The sequence below is a fragment of the Nansenia antarctica genome (assembly GCF_963989245.1).
Source record: "Nansenia antarctica genome assembly, chromosome: 17".
NCBI classification, from domain to species: Eukaryota; Metazoa; Chordata; class Actinopteri; order Argentiniformes; family Microstomatidae; genus Nansenia; species Nansenia antarctica.
In genome coordinates, this window is record NC_137687.1 from 10,125,433 (window position 1) to 10,137,279 (window position 11,847).

At 44.1% G+C, this 11,847-nt stretch overlaps 1 protein-coding gene across 1 annotated transcript in view; it reads left to right on the forward strand.

Moving 5' to 3' along the window:
• Nucleotides 1-827: 827 nt before the first annotated feature.
• The window catches only part of LOC308172379 (coiled-coil domain-containing protein 149-like), a gene marked incomplete at both ends in the record, with an annotated part of 20,327 nt that continues 9,307 nt past the window's right edge, over nt 828-11,847 (forward strand). Inside the window, 10 exons of the mRNA XM_080547291.1 lie at nt 828-878; nt 3,439-3,600; nt 4,063-4,101; nt 5,098-5,205; nt 5,990-6,106; nt 6,350-6,525; nt 6,789-6,861; nt 7,303-7,387; nt 9,032-9,176; nt 9,821-9,897. Coding sequence (XP_080403417.1) covers nt 828-878; nt 3,439-3,600; nt 4,063-4,101; nt 5,098-5,205; nt 5,990-6,106; nt 6,350-6,525; nt 6,789-6,861; nt 7,303-7,387; nt 9,032-9,176; nt 9,821-9,897 — 1,033 coding nt within the window. The remainder of the gene's footprint in view (nt 879-3,438; nt 3,601-4,062; nt 4,102-5,097; nt 5,206-5,989; nt 6,107-6,349; nt 6,526-6,788; nt 6,862-7,302; nt 7,388-9,031; nt 9,177-9,820; nt 9,898-11,847) is intronic.

Sequence of the window (11,847 nt, forward strand, 5' to 3'; positions counted from 1 at the left end):
TTTCCTTTTCGCAATTTCAAAATAAAAGCGCGTGGTGGGAGATCAATGGAAAGTAATCTGTGATCTGTTCTGTCATATTTTTCATGAAATGAAAACAATTATTTTGATCATTACAATGTACACATTTGTGCAATGATATGCAATTTTACACAGGGCACATATAATGGACTGTACACACATCTTTTCTTTTGCTTAACTTAACATTTAGTAGGACCAATCGAAGATGGTTCAATGATCTTTCACGAGTCTTTCATCATATCATAATAAGGTTAATAATTAGGTTATTAGAATGAACTATTAACTATTCATTATTGTTCAATGTTAAGTATAATTTGCGGTTCCTTTATATTTACTATCCTCCACATGTACTAACCCTTGTGTACATAAGGTTCAGATATAGGACAAGTTAGGATATGTATAGCATAGCATAGTGTACAGCACAGTGTTTTATTGTATAGTATAGTAGTATAGTATAGTGGATAGTGTACATAGCCTTTATTTATGTAAACCAGCTCTTTTCCCTTTTTTATTTTACCCATGGCCCTCTTGTTTTTACTAAATTTCGTTGTATGGTACCTGTACTGTATTAATGACAATAAAGACCATTCATTCATTCATACTATTTCGAAATGCTTAAAACAAGTTTAACGTGTGCGCTTTTATTTGTGGGGGGGGGTTCTCATTTACATACACCGGAAGTAGGTGGGCGGGTGTTCCACTATTATCTTATAGGGAACACAGATGGAGAATCCTTCACCTCTACAGATGTAAGCCGAATGAAACACGAATCATTCCTGACAAGTTGAGCGTCGGAGACCTTGGAAAACATGAGTTCTGCTAAAAGGAGTGAGAGTGATTGGCAAGGCCTGGTGAGCGAGGTAAGTTGTCACCCAGTGATTGGGTTGATGAGACGTCAGTCAACGATCGATGCTCTGGCGCTCTTACCATATGGTGTATGTCTCTATATAGATATGATAGAATAGTCACTATATTATCATACTTTATTTGGTTGAGAAAAAAAAACATGTGTGTAATTACTCACAGCACGAATTGTGCGTAAAAATGATCCAACAAACGTGCAATGATGGATCGATCTGCTGCACCACCTGTTAGTCTGTGCAGTATTAACGCAGTATTCGCTTTATGAATGAATGAATGAATGAATGAATGGTCTTTATTGTCATTAATATAGTACAGGTACCATACAACGAAATTTAGGAGGGGGGGCTCCCCTGGTGCTAGGAGAAAAATAATGATACTAAAAACAAGGAGGGAAAAGATCTGGTTTACATAAATAAAGGCTGTACATTATCCACTATACTATACTATACAAATAAAACACTGTGCTGTACTCTATGCTATGCTATAAATATCCTAACATTTCCTATCTCTGAAAACCTTATGTACACTTTAGGCCTACAGTCACTAAATACATACTAATCATGTCACGCTTTTTCCAATGAATCAATTTGGCCTAATTTTTGTATAAGCTGTTTTCTGTTTTCCAGCTTCATGTCTGAATACTTTTCTCCCCAAAAATTTTTTTTTTCTGCTGCACTTTATTATTTATTGTCCCTCCATTGCCTTTCCACAGTTCTGACATGACATGATGACTAGTTATCACTTTTATAATCCTCCTTCTTTGCATAATTGAAGATAGACCTATTCCTACTGTATCCTCTCTCGGTATGATGGAGAAGGTTCAATTCTTCTTCACATGAAATAACCCCCTGTGTCATTTCTTATCCCCTTTCTTCACACAGTGAATGGTTCAAAAGCAATGTCACACGAGAGGGACTGCTGTCATACTGAATATCAGCACGGCTGTGATAGATAATCAGTCAGATACCACACAAGATACAGGTTGATAGTCATGTGACTTAACAGAGATCGCAAGTTTGACACTTTTGTATTTTAGGGCATGGTTGGACACACAAGTTCATTTTATGGATAGCTTTAATGTCTGTGTGTGTGTGTGTGTGTGTGTGTGTGTGTGTGTATGTTGTGTTTGCATGTTCATTTCCTGGTGTGTAAACGTAAACTGGAGAGCAAGAAGTAGGCTCTCCTGATCCTGTCCAAGGAGCTGGACACCTGTCAGCAGGAGAGAGACCAGTACAAGCTGATGGCCAACCAGCCATGAGAACCACACAGCCGTGCTGATATTCAGTATAACAGCACAACCTCGAGTGTGATATTGCTTTTATACAACAGTTCTACAAGCGCCATTTATTAGTGAGCAGTAATAAGCGGCAACAGATTATGACTTTGTTTGTTTATGTAATCATTTATTTGGCTCCGTAAACACATAGTTCCGCAACTGAACTTGCTCTTAAACCTGAACTGGACTGTTGCCAAGCAACCTGAACACTAACATGTTCCTGCACAGCTTGCTGTGCAACTTTCTTTAATTCAGCTCGGCCTTCTCAGCGGACTGAATGTCGATGTCTGAGAGCAGTTCAAGGCCCATGTTGTTTGTTGTGGAAATATATCCATCTTTGTTTGTTTGTTTGTTACAATCTGATAGATTAACGACCGTTAAGGTAGCCTAAGCCTAATTAACGGTAATTTAACAGAACACCTGTGCGGCGGAGTGATACGTATAGTTAAAAGTCCCAGTGCTGTTATACTCTATATCAGCACTCATGGAATGCCTCTTGTCCAATCAAATTACTTGGTCGGAACTAACTGTTGTATAATGATGTTTACTCTTCCAGCAGTGTTGAACTGGCACAGTTAGAGGCCACACAAGAGGTTGATAACGGTTGATAGTCATGTGGCTTAACACTAGAAGAGCTGCGAGGGGTCACGGTGACCCCTGTGAGTAAAAAAATAAATAAATCTATCTTTGCACTCGATCAAATTTCAGGACCCTCCTTTCATGACTTTTCCTAGATATGTGCGTTCTACCACCCAGTATCCTTACATTTTCTAAATCACTTCAGGATAAGATAGTATAAAGCTATTCTGCAGTTTTTCTGTGTAGGAGGCAGGCTAAAAAAAGAAGCGCCCTCTAGTGATCTCTGTGTGTAAATAGCAGATTTACATTCTAAAAGGGGGGTCTATTTGACCCCCAAGGCGGCTCTACTAGTAGGTAAAATAGGCACGGCTCTTCTAGAGTTAAAGGCCAGGTCACACCAAAGCGCCACAACTAAGCGCCGGGGTTGCCAGCGACCAAGCAACGGCGTTGCCAGCGATTTGACATGTTTAGTTGCAGCAGAACGTCCAGATTCTATGGAACGTCTTCAGCCTATCAGGAAACAGCATTCATGTTTCCATGGCAACGGACATTGCCCCACGCGGATATAGGGAGCTGGCTTTTGGCTAACAGAGATCGCAAATTTGACACCTTTGTATTTTAGGGCATGGTTGGACACAAGTTCATTTTGTGTGTGTGTGTGTGTGTGTGTGTGTGTGTGTGTGTTGTGTTTGCATGTTCAGTTCCTGGTGTGTAAACGTAAACTGGAGAGCAAGAAGGAGGCTCTCCTGATCCTGTCCAAGGAGCTGGACACCTGTCAGCAGGAGAGAGACCAGTACAAGCTGATGGCCAACCAGCTACGAGAACGCCACCAGGGACTGAAGAAGAAGTACAGGGAGCTCATCGTGAGTCTGTCCAAACGTAGGCTGTGTCTGCTTTGTAGTTTATATCGTAATAAAATGTGGAGCAACGGTCGGCAAGCCCAGGGTTTCAGGATCTGTTTAGTCTTGAGGTTGATGGGTTATCTGCAGTAATGTTTATATCTCTAGATATATCTTCTAGATATCCTAGATATGTGCGTTCTACCACCCAGTATCCTTACACTTTCAAAATCACATCAGGATAAGCTAGCATAAAGCTATTTTGCAGTTTTTCTGTGTAGGATTCAGGCTAATTTAAAGGTCAGCCAACTAGTGGCCGTTGTGTGTAAGTAGCAGCTTCCCATTGTAAAGACTATGCTCATTTGACCCCTGCGGCGGCTCTTATAGTAGGTAAAAAAAAGGCACGGCTGTTCTAGCGTTAAACGGACAGGCAACATAATCTGCCACGCAGCAGACGATTTATCCTGTTGTGTCCTGTTGTTTCAGGATGGAGACCCCTCTTTACCGCCTGAAAAACGCAATCAGGTAATTGCTTCTGTTTTCCTGATATTCCTGAGGCTGGCAACAAGGAACTCTTGTTGGGAGTTTATGTAGTGGACAAGGTACTTATCCATGAGCTCATTTTTTTAATAGCAAAGGAAGCTTTGCCAGGTTAACTAGCCAATCGTTCTTTGATTCTTCACGTCCCCCTCTCCTCCTTCTCAGAACTAACTAAGGACCTCCAAGTCCTCCGATGCGTTAGGAGAAGCCTTATCCCTCGTGTTGCAAAATTGTGACACATTCTGATGCTTTGGTCCTCATGTCGGGATCCGATGTAATGATGGGACTTTTCTTTTGAAAAATGTGAATACATTTCCGCGTTGTTGAAAATCAATGACACGTCGCTAGTCAACTAACACCGCTTGTTTTGTGAGCCTGCTAACAATGTAAAGTAGTGTTCTAGTTAACTAGGTAGCAGTGGGGATTACTCACGCAATCCATTTCGTTGCAGTATTTTGTCTTGACTAGCGAGTTTGTGTTGTGATTCTCAACAACGTTGAAACGTAGTTCCGTGTTTCAAAAGAAAAGTCGGAACATTTTGATTGGTTGCCGACATGCGGACCAAATGATCAGACTGTGTCACAATTGTCCTATTCTTCTGTGCCTCCTCTATTTATCCTCTTATTTTCCTCTCTGTCTCTCTCCTCCGCCTCTCCTCCTTCCTCCATCTCTCCTCCTTCCTCCGCCTCTCCTCCTTCCTCCATCTCTCCTCCTTCCTCCATCTGTCCTCCTTCCTCCATCTCTCCTCCTTCCTCCATCTGTCCTCATTCCTCCGCCTCTCCTCCTTCCTCCATCTGTCCTCCTTCCTCCATCTGTCCTCCTTCCTCCATCTCTCCTCCTTCCTCCATCTGTCCTCCTTCCTCCGCCTCTCCGCCTTCCTCCATCTCTCCTCCTTCCTCCCTCTCTCCTCCTTCCTCCCTCTCTCCTCCTTCCTCCATCTCTCCTCCTTCCTCCATCTCTCCTCCTTCCTCCACACCTCAGGTGAACTTGGCTCAGCTGTTGCGAGACTCTCGTGAGCGAGGGAAGAAGCTGTCTGAGGAGGTGAAGGAGGCGACCCAGAGACTGACGGAGGCCCAGGGAGACAACAAGGTGGGGCACCCATCACACATACACATATAGGTGCTCTATATCTCTCTCTCTCACACACACACACACACACACACACACACACACACACACACACACACACACACAGGTGCTCTATATCTCTCTCTCTCTCTCTCACACACACACACACACACACACACACACACACACACACACACACACACACACACACAGGTGCTCTCTATCTCTCTCTCTCTCACACACACACACACACACGCACACACACACACACACACACACACACACATATATATGCTCTCTATCTCTCTCTCTCTCTCTCTCTCTCTCTCTCTCTCTCTCACACACACACACACACAGGCACACACACACACACACACACACACACACACACACAGGTGCTCTCTATATCTCTCTCTCTCTCTCTCTCACACACACACACACACACACACACACACACACATATGCTCTCTATCTCTCTCTCTCTCTCTCTCTCTCTCTCTCACACACACACACACACACACACACACACACACACACATATATGCTCTCTATCTCTCTCTCTCTCTCTCTCTCTCTCACACACACACACACACACACACACACACACACACGGGTGCTCTCTATATCTCTCTCTCTCTCTCTCTCTCTCTCACACACACACACACACACACACACACACAGGTGCTCTCCATCTCTCTCTCTCTCTCTCTCTCTCTCTCTCTCTCTCTCTCTCTCAGAACTGTGTTCTGGAGTGTGTTCTAGACACTAAACGTGTGTCCTGTGTGTTCCTCCGTCCCGTCCACAGCTCCTCAGGATGACCATCACCAGACAGAGGCTGGGGGATGAGGAGGTGGGGCCGCGCCACTTCCCTGCCCACGAGAGAGAAGACCTGGTCCGCCAGCTGGAGGAAGCAGGGCTACAGGTGACAGGGAGGGAAGCACGTCTGTCCAACACCTCCCTACGCTCTGTTCTCCTTTATCAACCCTATAACACCTTTCTACACTCTCTCTCCCTCTCTCTCCCTTTCCCTCTCCCTTTCCCTCTCCCTCTCCCTTTCCCTCTCCCTCTCTCTCTCTCCCTCTCTCTCTCTCCCTCTCTCTCTCTCCCTCTCTCTCTCTCTCTCCCTCTCTCTCTCCCTCCCCCTCTCCCTCTGTCTCTCTCTCAGATGGAGGAGCTGGAGCACGGTGTGAAGGCTCTGACAGACGAGCTGCAGGATGTGAAGGGGGAGAGAGGCGTGTTCAGAGAGAAGGCGGAGCGTCTTAACCTGGAGCTCAACCACATCCTGGGCGGCCAGGACACGTCGCGCATCATCGATGTCGATGCTCTCTGTATGGAGAACAGGTGATTGATTGACATGTTTATTTCAAATAAGTTAAATAATGAATATAACGGAAAACTAAACTAATAGAATTAAAAAGCATAAAGCAAAAGAAATTATTGCACATTTAACTTAAAAACAAATTTTTTTTTTCACATAATCGAAAAGGAGTGAGAAGAAGTCCAAACTTATTCAGTCCCACCCCCGGTGCCATGTCGTTCTATCTAGGTCATAGCATCTTTATTGCTAGTTCATATTTGTCTTGTGTTGTTATGTTCTGTGTCAGGTATTTGCATGAGCGGTTCAACCAAGTCCAAGAGGAGGTCAACCTGCTGAAAACAAACATCATGAAATACAAGGTAGAGACGGACTTCTCTGGCTGCCATTCTATTCTATAGATATTAATCTATGCTGTGTGTGTGTGTGTGTGTGAGAGAGTGTGAGAGAGAGTGTGAGTGTGAGTGTGAGTGTGAGTGTGAGTGTGAGTGTGAGTGTGAGTGTGAGTGTGAGTGTGAGTGTGAGTGTGAGTGTGAGTGTGAGTGTGAGTGTGAGAGTGAGAGTGAGAGTGAGAGTGTCAGTGTCAGTGTCAGTGTCAGTGTCAGTGTCAGTGTCAGTGTCAGTGTCAGTGTCAGTGTCAGTGTCAGTGTCAGTGTCAGTGTCAGTGTCAGTGTCAGTGTGTGTATACTATAGCTAGTATATTAATTATATTGAAAAGAAAAGTGTAATTACATTTGTGATGTTACTATCATCCACATGCTGGAGTCATGTCAACTGTCAGAGTGTGTGTTTGTGTTGTGCAGACGGCTCTAGAGCGGAGGAAGAACTCTAAAGTCTACGGGAGGTCCAACAGCAGCGGCCTGACAGGAGTTCTCTCTGCAAAACAAGGTAAATGGTAAATGGACCGCACTTATATAGCGCCTTTTTTGCTGCTCCAAAGCGCTTTACAACGGCCTCTCATTCACCCATTCACACACACATTCACACACCAATGGCGGCAAGCTACCATGCAAGGCGCCGGCCCGCTCACCGGGAGCAATTTTGGGGTTCAGTGTCTTGCCCAAGGACACTTCGACATGTGGCCAGCCGGGGCTCGAACCGCCGATCTGCCAAGCTGTCGATCATTAGGCGGCGGCGACTCTACCTCCTGCGCCACAGCAGCCCCATAAGTGTATAAGTGCGTAATTACCTCCCCGTAACAGCCCCCTGGTCAGGACGACAGCTGCCTCCGTAATGATCCAAACATCATCGCTGCTCCAGGACCGAGGGACCTGCGTTGCACTCATTGCGACGGGCAGTTGTGCTGACGTTGTGTGGAATTTGCGTTTTTGGAAAAGCGGACTCTCTCAATTTGATTTTCAGCCCTTGTGTGAAATCAAATAATATATTTTTTCTAAACGCACCAGGGAAACCAAATCTATATATAACTCAAAAGTGAAAGAAATGCACAAATGTGCGTCCAGTTTTCTTTTCTGTCGGTGTGTTCAAAATAATGATCGAGCAAAAGGTGATGTTCAAGTATAGCATGCAGGTGTTTTTTTACCAAATCCATACAATGAAAGCATCTGTCATTTTGTCTCTGTCTTACTTTGACATCATGTATTGGAGTAAGTAAGTAAGTAAGTAAGTAAAGCTTTAGGGTTAGGGTTTATATAGCACCTTTCATACAAGAAATGCAGCTCAAAGTGCTTTACAACAGGATAAAAACATAAAGTGAATATAAAAACATATACAAGCATAACATGAATATAAAAGCTGGTGGAAACAGTAAAAAGAAAAGGTAAAGATAAAATACAATACAATATAAATACCAAAAAAAGGGAAACAATGTCCAACCTCTGCCTTAACGAGTTACGGTCTTAATCCCAGAATCCTATGTGGAGTGATGGAAGCTCTCCTGTGCCCTGCGTTAGACACCCCCAGGTGTGTTACTGATTGTATTCAGAGTTGAGGAGCCCTGGCAGAGAGACAGGCCAGCGGCCTAACCTGACAGGCAGGGCAGCACAGTGGGTCTGGAGGTAGACCTAGAGGGAAGAGGGAGGTTGTCTATCTGTACAGACAGCTGTTTCTATCTCTCTGTCACTCTACCACTCGCAGTCTCTCTCACTCTTTCTTTCTCTCTCTCTCTCTTTCTCTCTCTGTCACTCTCACATTATCTCTCTCTCACTCTCACACTATCTCTCACTCTCTCTCACTCACTCTCACACTATCTCTCTCTCTCAATCTCTCTGAGCCTCTCTCTCTCTCTCTCAGCCTTTCTCTCTCTGTCTCTCTCACTCTCTGTCTTTCTCCCTCTTTCTTTCTCTCTCTCACTCTCACACTATCTCTCACTCTATCAGTCTCCCTCTCTCTTTCCCCCTCTTTCTTTCTCTCACTTTCTCTCTCTCTTTCTTTCTCTCTGTTGCTCCCTTTGCTCTCCCTTCGCTCTCCCTCGGTCTGCCTACTCCCCACCCACCCCTCTCTCACCCCCCTCCCTCTCTCAGCCCCCTCCCTCTCTCACCCTTCTCTCTCTCTCTCTCTCTGTGTGTGCAGTGCAGGAGCTGCTGTCGGGGGAGCAGGTGTGCAGCCTCCCCGCCACGCCCCAGTCCATCTCAGACCTGAAGTCTCTGGCCACCGCCCTGCTGGAGACCATCCACGAGAAGAACCTGGTCATCCAGCACCAGCGCCACACCAACAGGTCTGTGTGTGTGTGTGTGTGTGTGTGTGGGTGGGTGGGTGTGGGTGGGAGTGTGGGTGTGGGTGGGTGGGTGTGGGTGTGTGTGTGTGTGTGTGTGTGTGTGTGTGTGTGTGTGTGTGTGTGTGTGGGGGGTGGATCTGTGTGTGTGTGTGTGTGGGTTGGGGGGTGTGTGTGTGCATGTGTGGGTGGAATTGTGTGTGTGTGTGTGTGTGTGAGTGGGACTGTGTGTGTGTGGGTGGGTGAGTGGGGCTGTGTGTGTCTGTCTGTTATTTGCTACTTTGTTTTTGTCTTGCCTTTCTTCTTTCTTCTTCTGTCTTCTCTTCCACCCTTTTCTTCCTTCTTTCCTTCCTTCCTTCTCTACCACAGTATATCTTATTTCTGTCTTTTTTTAGTGTTTTACTATGTTCCCTCTGCTCCACTGACCTGCACCCATACAGTCGGTACATAATAATAATAACTTTTATTTGCATAGCACTTTTCCTGCAGCTCACGTTGCAGCTCAAAGTGCTTAAATAAACATAAACCTCACCACCACCCAATCACCACTCCTCTTAATCAAACATCAAACACACACTTATGAGACCTGCGACTGCAGGCACCAAGGACTCAAAACCCAACTCAACCCCAAATTCTCTCCTGCATAGGATTCTGGGAAACCGAGTCGCTGAGCTGGAGAGGAAGCTGAAGACCTTGGAGGTGTCGGGCCTGTGGAGTCTCCCAGGTACGGGTCACCAGAACAGGTTCTCAAAGTAGTGAAAATACCAAAATGAATGAATCGTTTAATGACCACACGGTGGAATTTGTTTTCGGTACAGGTGGAAAAGCTCAATACAGCAGTGTAAAAAAAAAAACATACACACATTGCACATAACCATCACATGGACATGTACACACATAACCACAAGACAAGAACATATATCAATATTTACCATTTATAAAGTGCAGTACATCTGGCAGGGTTAGTGCAGTGAGTCAGGTGTTGAGAGTCCTTATAGCAGAGGGGAAAAAACTGTTTTTAAAATACCAAAATACCACCGCTCATCCGTGATCAGACTCTGCTGAGGTTCTGGAACTGAAGAGTATCAATAGAGTGCAAAATAACAGCATCCTCACACTCAAACACTGCAAAAAAACATAGTTTATTGCGAGCTTTCGGTCTCAGACCTTCTTTGGGCATAAAGCAGACAAGTGAATGCAGTGGTCACCTAGTGGTTCAAGGGAATTGTAGTCTTAGATTTAGTGGACTACAAAAACATACACAAGTGTTCATGAGACAGGAAACACCAAAAACAAATATTTACAATATAAATACATAGCAGAACAAAAAACATCTGAACATGCCACACATCCCAAAAATATGCCGGTCGAGAGAGGACGCTGGCGTTGCTTGTTGCCGCTTCTCCGCCCGAAATCTAGGTGCAATTGCAGTATACAGAGTAGATTGTCCTACAAAGACACTTAGATTTAGAGTTCTTTTCAGTTTGTAAAGTGTCTTTGAGTGTCTAGAAAAGCGCTATATAAGACTAATGTATTATTATTAGTAGTAGTAGTAGTATTAGTAGTATTATTATTATGTTCTAACACACTGGTTCACAGTTTAGGAGTGGGAGTCGTTCATGTGTAATATAGGCCACCTTGTTCTGCTCTGAGGACTGTTTAGATAACTCTACAAAGAACGCTCAGCCACGCCATCAGCAAATACAATGTGTATTTCAAGGGAGTAGAGAGTGTGTGTGTGTGTGTGTGTGTGTGTGCGTGCGTGCGTGCGTGCTTTTGCATTCAACCACATCCTTGCAAGAACTCTGATTATGAAAATATTAATTAAATATTCATATGTAATTAATCTCCTTACCCAGCATGCACTGTATTGGCTGTCTGCGTATCATTCCCAGGAATATCCTGTCAGGTCAGAGTTTTAGCTGAGTTGTAAATATGCACCTATGGGGCTCCGCTGAGGTCTCAGTGATAAGCACGCTGGTGAAGTCGCGTGTTAACATCTGTATTTTCTCCTCCCATATGTTTTGAAGTCAATATCGTATGTTAGCGTCATTATTCACATACACTGTTATACCATACAGACAGTATGCACTAACAACGTTTGCAGGAAAAGTGCTATACAAATAAAAGTTATTATTATTATTATTATTATTATTATGCATATCATTCTACAATATTTTGTCAGGATGTATATGGTATTATCTTAATAACATCATTTTATACACATTTCTTACTTTTTTTGTTATTAATAAAAGACAGCATCACTGAGAACGATTTGGTACCATGGTAATTTTCAATGTGTTTAATTACTGATACAAAATACCAGGTAAACCCCATCTTCAATATCGTTAGCCTCATAGCATAACACTGCTGATTCACTGTGCATTATTGCCTATGCCATCAGCCTATCAGCATGCTTGTTACATTCCTAAATCACTATCTGCCCAAGTCATCTCTTTGACACCACATACAAAGATGGCTCGGCTGACCACAAGTGAAGCATGACTCAGGCAATTATGCTACGAGGCTAACGGCATGTTGAAACTGTCACATGACTTTCAATTCTGAGATTAAGAGCTAAACCACTCCAATTAGATTTATTCATAAACACATAGTAAACCGACCAATGAAATGCAGTGTTATTAACCTGGCTGTCTCCCTCCTCCTCCCTGGC